At 49.2% G+C, this 12,646-nt stretch overlaps 4 protein-coding genes across 4 annotated transcripts; 3 read left to right on the forward strand and 1 right to left on the reverse strand.

Annotated features, from left to right (window-relative positions):
* Positions 1-175: 175 nt before the first annotated feature.
* Positions 176-2,370, reverse strand: BU24DRAFT_346476 (uncharacterized protein; the record flags this gene model as incomplete). The annotated part of the gene is made up of 7 exons (XM_033523486.1): positions 176-515; positions 573-886; positions 974-1,126; positions 1,177-1,791; positions 1,846-1,964; positions 2,015-2,093; positions 2,146-2,370. 7 exons carry the CDS (start codon positions 2,368-2,370, stop codon positions 176-178), a joined length of 1,845 nt encoding a protein of 614 aa, XP_033384604.1.
* A 357-nt stretch (positions 2,371-2,727) lies between these two features.
* BU24DRAFT_422602 (Swi3-domain-containing protein) lies at positions 2,728-3,982 on the forward strand. Its single transcript, XM_033528029.1, has 3 exons — positions 2,728-3,019; positions 3,071-3,149; positions 3,206-3,982. Exons 1-3 carry the CDS (start codon positions 2,805-2,807, stop codon positions 3,743-3,745), a joined length of 834 nt encoding a protein of 277 aa, XP_033384605.1. The 5' UTR covers positions 2,728-2,804; the 3' UTR covers positions 3,746-3,982.
* Positions 3,983-4,148: 166 nt separating this feature from the next.
* Positions 4,149-8,518, forward strand: BU24DRAFT_422605 (antiviral helicase). Its single transcript, XM_033528030.1, has 2 exons — positions 4,149-8,002; positions 8,060-8,518. The coding sequence occupies exons 1-2, from the start codon at positions 4,194-4,196 to the stop codon at positions 8,091-8,093; spliced, it is 3,843 nt and encodes a 1,280-aa protein (XP_033384606.1). The 5' UTR covers positions 4,149-4,193; the 3' UTR covers positions 8,094-8,518.
* A 521-nt stretch (positions 8,519-9,039) lies between these two features.
* BU24DRAFT_462442 (ARM repeat-containing protein) lies at positions 9,040-12,579 on the forward strand (the record flags this gene model as incomplete). The annotated part of the gene is made up of 8 exons (XM_033532013.1): positions 9,040-9,129; positions 9,203-9,281; positions 9,346-9,806; positions 9,861-10,045; positions 10,098-11,287; positions 11,343-11,474; positions 11,525-12,070; positions 12,125-12,579. 8 exons carry the CDS (start codon positions 9,040-9,042, stop codon positions 12,577-12,579), a joined length of 3,138 nt encoding a protein of 1,045 aa, XP_033384607.1.
* Between the last annotated feature and the right edge of the window lie 67 nt (positions 12,580-12,646).

The following is a 12,646-nucleotide window of genomic DNA, read 5'->3' on the forward strand; positions in this document are numbered from 1 at the left end:
CGGCTCTGCCATCAGATTCCACCCATGTCTCCCCTTGCACAAACATCCAAAGGAAAAACGCCACTGCTTCCTTCCTGCACATCATCGTAAACAGAAACGCTTCATGGCAGATGCAAGCTTTGCACTGTCCTCGACAATTGATACCTATCCCGTCGATGTGCCTGTTGCCCTTGTTCTACTCCGCCACTGATTCCGTAGTCACTTGACTTTGTTCGCCGGCCCGCTGCTCCTCAACGCTTTGATGCTGTTCTTGCGGAACCGAATCCCTGCCATCCGTTTCGCCAGCCGCCTCAATCGAAGTGACCGGCTGAAAGAGCCTCTCCAAACCTTTACCATGTTCAAGCCTGTCAAATGAGCTCAACCGGCTCTTGGATGCAAGTCGAAGCCCGCGCCATGAATTACTTGTTTTGCTCTCCTCCAGTTGGCGCTTTTCCTCATCCGATGTAACCATGTCCAGGTCCAGCTCTGTCATTCGAATCTTCGTTGCATATGACTCTGCACTTGGCGTAGAGAATCTGATTATCTGTGAGCTCATGCAAAACAGCCTGCGTTGCCGGACGTCCGGAACGTACCTGTCAGATTGCTGCAACTGTGTGAGCCCCTTTTCGGCATCAGTGTTCGACAGAAACTGGAGGGCGCTGCTCGAACCCAGAGGCTTTGCGAGCCTCTTACGGCCAAGCTCGTCCTGTGCCCCAGATTTTGCCTCCAGGAAATCTTTTGTGGAGACTCTATCACGAGTGAATGGCTGGCAGTTCTCCATTTTCCATCTTACCCAGTTCTTATCGCGGGACAATACGGTATCCACCATTCGATAGTAGAACTTCCCATCTGGACCGTCCTGCAGGTAATTTGCAATCGAGTTCTTGATGCCCAACGCCCATTCGGTCTGTGCTCTGTGGTCAGCCGAAAGATGACGATCATAGTGGCACGGGGAGCGCCATTGCGGGGGAGGGAAGGGTTCGCATAGACTCACGTCTTCCTCACGCAGTGTGAAACTGTATTGCATCGCTTTCTGCGCGTTCTGGTAATAGCCCTGGGTTTTCGACTTCTCTGTTAGTGTCAAGAGGAAGTCTATCAGGATAAGCGCCTGCACGAGGATGTGCCTTTGGAACGCAAGGTCGCTCAGCTGCATGCAATCAGTTCTAGTTCCACGGTGCTGAGAAAGCATCCACCAACCTCTAGCTTGAAGAGATCCCGGCTCGTCAGGTATTTGGGGTTGAACGAGCTTGCAAATTCTCCTTGATCGTCATCTCCACGAGCCTTCTCCCCCTTCTTACGCTCTGAGTCTCCAGACTGGATGACCTTGGGAACCTCCTTGAACTTGGCTAAGGTTGCCTGCAGACTTTTCTGGAACTCCTTAAATTGTTCCTCTTCAAACAGTCGAGGAGGATTCGAGAACGATTGTTGGAGCGACCAAAAGACGGGGTATAAATCGTCGATATCCATAGTAGTTGTCCCTTCCTTCAATGTTGACTTATCTGCTTCAGAGGATTTCAGGGCATCCCCATCAAGCCCTGCCTTTTCCTTCAAGTCGTCCGAACCTTCCACCGGGTCTACTTGCATCGAATCCGACTTATTGCTAGAGGCCTTCAGATAATCCTCGAACGTTGTGACATTTTCTACGTGGAAATTGCCTCGCAGATTGACGGAGCTCTTGTCGCCCAAGGGAAAGCTTTGGAAGAGGAAAATATAGACACGGCCGCAAAACACCGGGTCCTCGGCGCGGGACAGCCTTCTGAGAAGTTCGTTGCATAGACGCAGGATCACCAGGTCTTTATTCTTCGATGTGTTCTATGCATCCAATATCAGCTCCACGATAATGGAAGGATATAATGAGGTACTTACAGCTATTATTGCTTCTCGTCGAGACTCGAGGAAATTGAAGACGATCCTGCAGCCTGATATTGACTGGCTGTCGAGTAATTCCTCAATTAAGAGCAGGACCAATTGTGGTGAGCAGACATCTAGTAGTGGTATTAGATTCGCTTCGTTGTTTTCGGCTTCCAGGAATTACCTCTATCTCCGCAATATTGTAGAATATCCAATAGATTCCAGATGTCCACGAAATCCGAAGATTCTATTGCTGAAGTTCCCTACTTATGGTGAGTCTCGTGATGTAATGTATGTGAAGGTCGACAAGCTTACGAGCCTAGCATAGAAAATGTGCTTCGCTGCTTTCTCGAATGCAAGTGTATGTGCGTCCTTATTGTCAACCACAGGAACAAAAAGTGCCTCATCATTTTTGACAAGTTCAGACACCTGAAGAGGTGGATCAATAGTCGAACTAGGCTTAACCGACCGGGCTTTCTGTAGAAGTCCGTTTAACCTGTAAACCAATGCATCTGATGGCGTATTCTCTGGGACAGCCATAGCGCCGTCTATGATGTGGAAGTTTTCGAGGAAAGATTATTTGATATAGTCTATACGCTGGCATGAATCGGAGTAGTGAAGGATTTATGGACCACACTGAGAGCGACGATGAGCAATGTGACCTCTTATCACAATATAGAAGACTCCCTGTCTTTGTCGATCGTTTCTTCCGCGGTTTACATGCGAAAATGCCCTTGCGCGTGAAGTCGTTGTTTGTGTGCTCTTTGTGAACCCTGTCTCCAGGATTGTCGTTCTAATAAGTTTCGCACTAACGTTGCCCACACGAGCCTTGATTATGTCATTAGTCTTGGCACTTACACGACGCGTCCTCGGAGTTTTGACGCGTATTCCCGATCGCAATTATGCAACGGCATTTTGAATATCAAGTTGAGCATCCACCCAAGTCTCACTTTTATAATTGAGTTTTCTCTACAATGGCCACCACTGATCTTGCATTTCGCGGAAGTCCACCACCTGACGATCTCGACGATATCCTGGGAAATTTAGATGATGAGAACGTAAACGCAACAAACGGGAATACGGCGAATGGGCCTCAAAAGCCGCCGCCCAAAGACGATGCCCTAGGTCTTGATCAAGAGATTACAGTTGTGAAACAGAGAAGGCCAATACCTAAACTGGATGAGACCCTGTAAGACTCCTGCTCGCGACTTCTAGACTATCACGATGCTAACATCTACAGGCTCCTCTCTGATGCTGGAATATCCAAATTGAGAAGAATATCCAAGGATCGCTTGAGATTAAAAGGCAAAGGTCATGAGGTACTGCCCTTTCCACTTCGGAATTGTGTGGGTGAACAGACGCTGACAAGTTGCAGTACGGAGATATTGCGCGAATGCTTAACATGTACCAGCTATGGCTCGACGACCTCTACCCTCGTGCGAAATTTGCGGATGGCCTGGTGATGATCGAAAAGCTGGGACATTCGAAACGGACTCAGTATATGCGAAAGGAATGGATAAACGAGGGGAAACCCGGCTACAATGCAGCGTCTGATGCTGAAGAAACAGTCGAGCAATCGGTCGACAACACTGTGGAACAGAACAATCAGCAGTCTGCCAACGCGGAGACCGCCCCGAATGCCGAGGCAATGGAAGGCGTGTTACATGGAGATGCTGCTCAGAATCTACGCACTTCGAGTAATTTGGATGAGAGGCCTAGCCACAATATGCCGCAACCCACCGAAAATCTCGGTGATTATCCTGATGACGACGACGACTTGGACGCATTGCTAGCAGAGAGTGAGATGACACACAATCCCATACCAAAACGAACCGTGTCTGCTGGCCCTCCTCCAGAGGATGATCCGTTTGCAGATGACATGGAAGCCATGGCGGAGCTGGAGGGGATGTGGTAGACTGAAGATCGATCCGGTAGATGCATATATGCCGTTAGGAAGGTTTCATGGCACAATTGCTGGCGTCGGACCACGGAGACCAGTTGATACGTAACGTGTGGCTTTTGGTCGTCCTCATTCACTTGGTAGTTCAATTTTGCATAGCGAGGCGTTCTTCTGGGAGGAAACTCATGGTTACGATTGTACATGAATTATTGGGCTTTAGAAGCCATTTTCAATGTGTGATACATTATATGTCCAAAACCACAATATCACATGAACTGTGAGCGCGTGTTTACTCATGCTGGGTCAATCCCCTCCATCTTGCCCTTGCAAGGGTCGTAGTGCCCCGCGGTCGGCAAAATGCACACCGACATCATGCTTGGCATCCAGGCACCACGAGGTTTGTTTGACATCACCATCTCGTGCTGAAGCTTTCCGTCACATTCAACCTCAGACATTCACCGCGATGGAGGACCTTGCGGGGGTGTTCAACAGGCTGCAACTGAACCACGTTGCCGCGAAGGGAGCACCGGATTCTATCGACGATCTTCTCAACGAGCAACGCCCGCTGAAGCGACAAAAGAAGACCAAGGATGCTATCAAGAAAGAGTTGGAAGACGAGTTCCTGACTCCATCGAGTTCCTTTAATACGCGATGGCTAAACCGTCTACAACAGCGATGGGATGCACCCACAAATTATCGTGGGTTATTCGAGATCGCCCCTACCCAGACCCGTACCATTATTCGATTTACACGTGAAGGTTTGGAAGGTCGTGTCACTGGTTATCGAGAAGTCACGGTGCCTGCAAATTCCGCCACTGCCAAAAATTCTACTTCTTTGTTGAGAAAACCGGCGAACAGAGCTGAATTTGTTCGTGGCGCAGCGGGTTTCTTCCCTTTTGCCCCCGGTGGCCTGGATGGTGTAGAAGCAATAGCAGCTATCGAAGACGAAGTCATCCTACGGCAAGATGGAAACAGGACCAAGAAGACGAATGCACTCGACCGAGTGATAAATCTTACTGCCGAAGGTGGTCTTCTAGAAATCGCCCCTGGATTCTCGCGCGGATTGAACCTTGAAAAGAAGCCTCTCGTAGACGCAAAGGCTGCCAAAGAAATTGAGGACACGCTGGAAGAGGAGCCTCAACCTTCCAAGGAGGAGGAAGATGAAGAAGATCCAATCCAATTAGACGCAAACAAGAACCAGATTCCCGCCACGGACGATGGACCCCAAGACGACGAAATCGATGCTCTCCTGCCCATCGAGTTCCCAGCATTAGCTCCCCATGGGCCCCTCTCAATGGCCGCAAATAGGGAAGGCGGAAGAGAGTGGGCTCATATGGTTGACGTCAATCGTGATATCACCAACTTCCGTGAGTTGGTTCCCGAGATGGCTAGGGAATATCCGTTTGAGCTCGACACATTCCAGAAAGAAGCTGTCTATCATCTGGAACATGGTGACTCTGTCTTCGTTGCAGCGCATACATCTGCGGGAAAGACAGTTGTTGCCGAATATGCAATAGCTCTCGCAGCGAAGCATATGACCAAGGCGATCTACACTTCGCCCATAAAAGCACTAAGCAACCAAAAGTTCAGAGATTTCCGTCTCACATTCGATGATGTTGGAATCTTAACCGGAGATGTTCAGATTCGGCCTGAAGCGAGCTGTCTGATCATGACGACCGAAATTCTCCGAAGCATGCTGTATCGTGGTGCTGATCTGATCAGAGATGTCGAGTTCGTCATTTTTGACGAAGTGCATTACGTTAATGATCTGGAGCGTGGCGTAGTCTGGGAGGAAGTCATCATTATGCTTCCAGAACATGTGACACTTATTCTGCTTTCCGCTACAGTGCCCAATACATACGAGTTCGCTTCGTGGGTAGGTCGAACCAAGAAGAAAGATATCTACGTCATCTCGACTCCTAAACGTCCTATCCCATTGGAGCACTATTTGTGGGCCAACAAAGCAATGTATAAGATTGTTTCTTCGGATAAAAAGTTCCTGGATAATGGATGGAAAGATGCAAATGATGCACTTTCTGGCAAGGACAAGGTGAAAGCCCCAACAAATCAGGCCGACGCTCCTAGAGGCGGAAGCCAGCGAGGTGGCGGAGGTAGAGGTCAGAATCAGCGCGGAAGGGGTCAACAGGGAGGTCAGCGTGGAGGTGCACAGCGGGGAGGTGGACCACCAGCGCAGAGAGGACGTGGTAACATTGCCCGCACTGGACGCGGAGGAGGCAGGACAACGGCAGCCCAGGATCGTAATATCTGGGTTCATCTTGTCGCACATCTGCGGCAGAAAGAGCTCCTGCCTGCGTGCATATTCGTTTTCTCCAAGAAAAGGTGCGAAGAGAATGCCAACGCTCTCTCCAACATCGATTATTGCACAGCGAAAGAAAAGAGTGCAATCCACATGACAATCGAGAAGTCCCTGGCTCGCCTAAGTCCAGAGGACCGAGGCCTTCCCCAGATTCGCCATCTCAGAGAGCTACTTAGTCGTGGAATAGCCGTGCATCACGGTGGCATGTTGCCGATTATCAAGGAAGTGGTAGAGATATTGTTTGCCAAATCTCTTGTCAAAATTCTCTTCGCTACCGAGACATTCGCCATGGGTCTGAATCTACCTACAAGAACGGTAGTCTTCTCAGGCTTCCGTAAACACGATGGGCGCGAGTTCCGCGATTTGCTTCCAGGAGAATATACCCAAATGGCTGGTAGAGCAGGACGCCGAGGACTCGACACTGTCGGAACCGTCATTGTAGTGGCTCCCGGAGCCGACGAAGCGCCCCCCGTTGCCAGGCTTAAACAGATGATGCTCGGCGACCCCACAAAACTGAGGTCTCAGTTCAGGTTGACGTACAACATGATTCTAAATCTTTTACGGGTAGAAGCTTTGAAGATCGAGGAGATGATCAAACGAAGTTTCAGCGAGAATGCCACCCAAGCACTTCTACCTGAGCATGAGAAAAAGGTTCTTTTGTCAGAGGCCGATCTCGAGAAAGTAAAGCGAGAGCCATGCAAGATCTGCGACATCGATCTCGAACAATGTCATCAAGCTTGTATGAATTATCAACGTCTGACTAACGACCTCCATTTGGCTCTTCTTATTCATCCAATGGGGAGGAAACTATTTGGTGCCAGGCGACTTATCGTCTATAAGAAGGACGGTCTACGAACGGCCGGCATGCTGCTCCAGGACGGCGTCAGTAAGGGTAATGAGCCCACCGTCCAGGTGCTTGAAATCTCGCGACATGAGCAACGCAAAGCTGACGACCTCCTCCCATATCTGCACCAATTCGCAAAGTATTTCCGGACTTTACCCCACAATGAGAAAGAAATGATCCTCAAGCCTGCTTTGATACCGCTGAACGACATCGAATGTCTTACTGGAATCATCATCGACTTTCCGGAATCCGTGCGAAACGTGAACAAGAGCAAGCAAGCACTAACACTTGCGAGGGACCAATTCGTGCCATTGTGCACATCTTGGGATTACAACGACTGGGACGAATTTAGTTATGATAAGATCAAGAGCCTCAGTTTCCGTGACATAGTCGATGCTAGGAAGCGTGAAGGCCAGACCGCCTCAGAACGAGAGTGTTTGAAATGCCCTGATTTCCTCAAGCATTTTGCAATGGAGCATGATGAGTGGATCATCAAAGAAAACATATTGCAACTTCGTCAACTGATGTCGGATCAGAATCTTCAGCTCTTACCCGACTACGAGCAAAGAATCTCGGTCTTGAAGGATCTGGGCTTCATAGATGAGGCCAATAGAGTGGAACTCAAGGGCAAGGTTGCTTGCGAGATTCACTCTGCTGACGAGCTGGTTCTCACCGAATTGATTCTCGAGAATGTTCTGGCCGAATATGAGCCTGAAGAGATCGTCGCCTTGCTTTCTGTCTTTGTGTTCCAAGAGAAGACCGAGTCCAAGCCCACTCTAACAGCTAATTTGGAGAGAGGCAAAGCGAAGATCATCGAAATTTCCGAGAAGGTCAACCATCTTCAAACGGTGCATCAAGTCATCCTCCCTTCAGATGACTCTAATGACTTCGTGAGTGACCCGAGGTGGGGTATGGTGGAGGTTGTGTACGAATGGGCAAGGGGCATGTCATTCAATCGCATCACCGACTTGACAGATGTCATGGAAGGCACGATTGTTCGTGTCATCACGCGTCTGGACGAGACGTGCAGAGAGGTCAAAAATGCGGCACGAATTATTGGGGACCCCACACTGTTCCAGAAGATGGGGACATGTCAGGAACTTATTAAGAGGTAAGTTTGTCATGCGATATGGGCTCATGTGCTTGAAACACTAACCCACTGAAACAGGGACATCTGTAATTGCGCCAGTCTCTATCTATAGATTCCCCCTCCCACACGTACGCGTAAAGTGGTGATATCAGTCAACTCTACTGAGCAGTTGTATTACGAAGCATGTCCGGTGCATGGGCCTGCCAACGACGCTTGTAGTAACCGTATGATAAAAGGGCACACGCTTCCACAACTGGATACTTCAGTATCTATTTGTAGAAGAAAATCGTGGAGGTTGATTCTCACTCAAAAAAGGACAGTTCTAAATCAAACCCTAGCAGTCTAGACTGCCCTTATATACCTTCCTTGCTACATAGCATTGATGCCTTGCGACTTTTGATGTTTGAATTATGTGCGACACATTTGATGTCATGAATGGGCCGAATGCTTGTGCTGTTGATATTTGCTTAGGGTGCTGGAGCAAGCAATTACGTTTATCACATATGCTAATCCTGCTGGCCTTCACTTCATGAGATGCTTCCAAAAATACTGGTCATTATTGCATGAGCTGTCAAAATATATACGAACTAAATGCGGCCTATTGACGATTATTGGTGTGTGTGTTTGAGAGATGGGTGTGTCAAAACGGACAGGTGCAAGGCCTAGCCTCACTGTCTTTACAGACGTGAAAACCCGTGATATCATGTTACTAGTTAACAAGTATGGAGAAGATGGATAAAACCAGACATCAGGTCATCAGAACGGAGACTGGCTGGGCTTTTTATGAGGGGGAAGAGACAAAATACGAGTACGATGGTTTGGCTGACGGCGGGCCTCTAGCTGATTAGATACGGTAGCCACGTGCTTGGCACGCTTAACCTGGAAGAGAGGGTCGCCGCCCAGGGCCACAATTCTTTCGCACAGTTGCCCCTCGTCCTTCTCTGCAACGACTTGGGAGGGCCAAATTTTTTCCCCAAACCACCTATTTCCGTCCGTCGCCCTCGGTTTTTGCGCGACTTACACCGATACCCCAAATCTGTAGAAGATAGGACGTCAGTATGGAAGTGGGCTTCTTGCGGGACCGCATTCAGGCCACGCTCGATCCGAATGCTGCCATCCGCCAGCAGTCGGAGCTCGACCTGAAGCATGTGCGTGCATCCGCCTTACACATCTCCAAATCAACTTACTACTGTCCGGATGTCACTGACAATCCGCGTCTAGGCCGAAGAGAAGCCCGGATTTACAGATGCTCTTCTAAATATCCTTGAAGCCGAGCAAGATAATGGCGTCAGATTATCCAGTGAGCTCACCGCGCCCCGCAATCACAGAAGGGCGTCCACAAGAGACTAATCGCCTCTTTCTAGCTGTCGTCTACCTAAAGAACCGGGTTTCCAAAGGCTGGTCTCCCGCAGAAGAATTCAGCACCGCCAAACCCATCCCAGAGGAAGAGAAGCAGTCTTTTCGCAATCGCCTCGTCCCCATCCTCGTGGCAGCCCAGCCACAGGTCCGTGTCCAACTCATCCCTACCCTCCAGAAGATCCTCGCGTACGATTTCCCCGCACGATGGCCGAACTTCCTCGATCTTACGATACAACTCCTCAATGCACAGGATGTCCAGTCGGTATTTGCGGGCGTCCAATGCCTGTTGGCTATCTGCAAGATATACAGATTCAAGTCAGGCGAGAACCGAGCAGACTTTGATAAGATCGTCGCGCTATCATTCCCTCAATTGTTGAACATCGGCAATTCGCTTGCGAATGAAACCAGTCTAGAGGCAGGCGAGATCTTGCGTACTGTCTTGAAGGTTTACAAGCATGCTATCTACGTAAGAATGCCTAATCATTATGCTGCACCGAACATGAACTGACGATCGACACAGTTTGATCTTCCGGCTTCTCTCCGTGAACAGGGAACCTTGATTGGGTGGTGTACGCTTTTCCTAAATGTTGTGGGCAAGGAACCTCCGGAGACAGCTCTTCCCGAGGACGTCGACGAACGTGAGACGAACCACTGGTGGAAGGCGAAGAAGTGGGCATACGCAAATCTTAACAGACTGTTTGTCAGGTAGGTTGAATCTCGCACTCCAGTATTGTGTTGCACTGACGGTGGGGTGTAGATATGGCAACCCAAGTGCCCTAGGCAAAGGCAACGACGCCGACTATTCCGAAGTCGCGAAGTACTTCATTGCCAACTTCGCGCCCGAGATCCTCAAGATTTACCTTGCGCAAGTTGAGAAGTGGGTGTCGAAAACCGTCTGGCTCTCGAAGGCTAGTCTTTACTATACGCTTAATTTCTTGGATGAATGCATCAAGCCGAAATCGATGTGGAACCTTCTCAAACCGCATACCGACAACCTTATTTCTCATCTCATTTTCCCAGTTCTCTGCCAGTCGGACGACGACATCGAGCTCTTTGAATCGGAACCACAAGAGTACTTGCACAGGAAGCTCAACTTTTATGAAGAAGTCACATCACCCGATGTTGCTGCGACCAACTTCCTTGTCACCCTGACGAAGAGCCGCCGAAAACAGACTTTCAGTGTGCTCAACTTCGTCAATGGCATAGTGAACGCGTACGAGGCTGCACCTGACAACCAAAAGAACCCACGGGAAAAAGAGGGCGCGCTCCGCATGATTGGAACTCTATCCGGCGTAATCCTTGGAAAGAAGAGCCCGATTGCCGACCAAGTGGAATACTTCTTCGTTCGACATGTCTTCCCTGAATTCCGCAGCCCCCACGGTTTCCTCCGAGCCCGTGCATGCGACACACTGGAGAAATTCGAGCAACTTGACTTCAAGGATCCCAATAACCTAATCATCATTTACCGGAATATCCTGGAGTCTATGGCAGATGAGGCTTTGCCGGTCCGAGTCGCAGCAGCACTGGCCCTCCAGCCTTTGATCCGCCACGACATTATTCGCACCAACATGAAGACCAACATTCCTCAAGTCATGCAACAACTCTTGAAACTTGCCAACGAGGTGGATGTAGACGCACTGGCCAATGTCATGGAGGACTTCGTAGAGGTCTTTGCTCCGGAACTCACACCATTCGCAGTCGCGCTAAGCGAGCAGTTGCGTGATACTTATCTCCGGATAGTTGGCGAGTTGTTGTCTCGAAATCAAGGCAAGGACGACGAGAACGAATTTGGAGATTTCTTGGATGAGAAGAGCATCACTGCGCTGGGCGTGTTGCAGACCATTGGTACACTAATTCTCACTCTAGAAAGTACTCCAGATGTCCTTCTTCATCTCGAGACTATCTTGATGCCTGTCATCACCATTACTTTGGAAAACAAACTTTACGGTATGCTATTCGTCACTATTTTTACCATGCGCTTGAAAACTTACGCAAAAGTCAGATTTGTACAATGAGGTCTTTGAGATCATTGACAGCTGCACATTTGCTGCCAAGAGCATTTCTCCAACAATGTGGCAAGCCTTTGAATTGATTCACAGGACATTCAAGGCCGGTGCCGAGCTATACTTGGAAGGTGCGTCATCTATGAATTCGATGCTCTTGATCAACACTAAATCATGTCAGATATGCTTCCTGCCCTCGAGAACTTCGTGAACTACGGCACTCAAATGCTTACCGAGAACCGTAACTATCTTGATGCAATGGTCGACATGGTCCGAACAATTTTCAAGGATGACAAAGTTGGAGGCGTTGACCGCATCTGTGGTTGCAAGCTGGCCGAGATCATCATGCTGAATATGCGAGGCCACGTGGATCAATACGTTCCGGAGTTCATTGCCTTGACCATGACTGTTCTTACGAACGAGGAGACCAAGGTCAAGTCCTTGCGAATTCACTTGATGGAAGTCGTTGTCAATGCCATCTACTACAACCCAGAATTGGCACTACACGTCCTGGAGAGCAACAACTGGACGAACAAGTTTTTCAGCCTATGGTTCTCGAGCATTGACAGCTTCACACGTGTTCACGACAAGAAGTTGTGCATTTCGGCTATCTGCTCGCTGTTGACCCTTCAAGGTCAGAATGTACCAGTTAGCGTTCAGCAAGGCTGGCCACGTCTGCTCCAAGGCATTGTCCGACTATTCCAAACACTTCCTGCGGCCCTGAAGAGTAAGTACTTTTGCGAAAAATTTCCTTTGCGTCGAGGCTAATTGTTGGATACAGACCGTGAAGAAGCTAAGAAGGAAGAGAACTTCGAGTTCGGCAACGACTTCGATGATGATGAGGATGAAGAGTGGGAACAGGACAACGATTGGAACAACGAGGCCGACGAGACTGAAGATGATGTCAAAGACGAGAGTGCAGCCTATCTCGAGTTCTTGAACGAAGAGGCACAAAAGTTTACCTCTGTGGTAGACGACGACGATGACGAACTTGAGGAGGAGAGCCTCTTGGAGACGCCACTTGACAAGGTCGAGCCTTACAGCATGTTCAAACATGCTCTCCTGAGGCTTCAGCAGGAGCAGCCAGCTCTCTATGAGAACCTGACCAAGAACCTGAATCCCGAGGAGCAACAGATTGTTCAGGCTGCCGTTCACCAGGCCGATGTAATTGCTCAAGCAATCGCTGAGGGCCAAGCGGCAGCTCTTAATGGAGCACCAGTTCCTGGTCAGCAATGAGCGTCTTTTCAAGAGTTGATATCACAATACGCCTTAGAGAAAAAAAAAAACTTAATAGCCGTCAAGA

This window comes from Aaosphaeria arxii (genome assembly GCF_010015735.1).
Source record: "Aaosphaeria arxii CBS 175.79 unplaced genomic scaffold BU24scaffold_4, whole genome shotgun sequence".
Taxonomy (NCBI): domain Eukaryota; kingdom Fungi; phylum Ascomycota; class Dothideomycetes; order Pleosporales; genus Aaosphaeria; species Aaosphaeria arxii.

Excerpts from the sequence above, each read along its gene's own strand:
- BU24DRAFT_422602 (XM_033528029.1), top strand. The coding sequence starts at position 2,805 with ATGGCCACCACTGATCTTGCATTTCGCGGAAGTCCACCACCTGACGAT. Across the intron at positions 3,020-3,070 it reads CCTAAACTGGATGAGACCCT|GCTCCTCTCTGATGCTGGAA; the intron begins GTAAGACTCCTG and ends TAACATCTACAG. Across the intron at positions 3,150-3,205 it reads TAAAAGGCAAAGGTCATGAG|TACGGAGATATTGCGCGAAT; the intron begins GTACTGCCCTTT and ends GACAAGTTGCAG.
- BU24DRAFT_422605 (XM_033528030.1), top strand. The coding sequence starts at position 4,194 with ATGGAGGACCTTGCGGGGGTGTTCAACAGGCTGCAACTGAACCACGTT. Across the intron at positions 8,003-8,059 it reads TGTCAGGAACTTATTAAGAG|GGACATCTGTAATTGCGCCA; the intron begins GTAAGTTTGTCA and ends CCACTGAAACAG.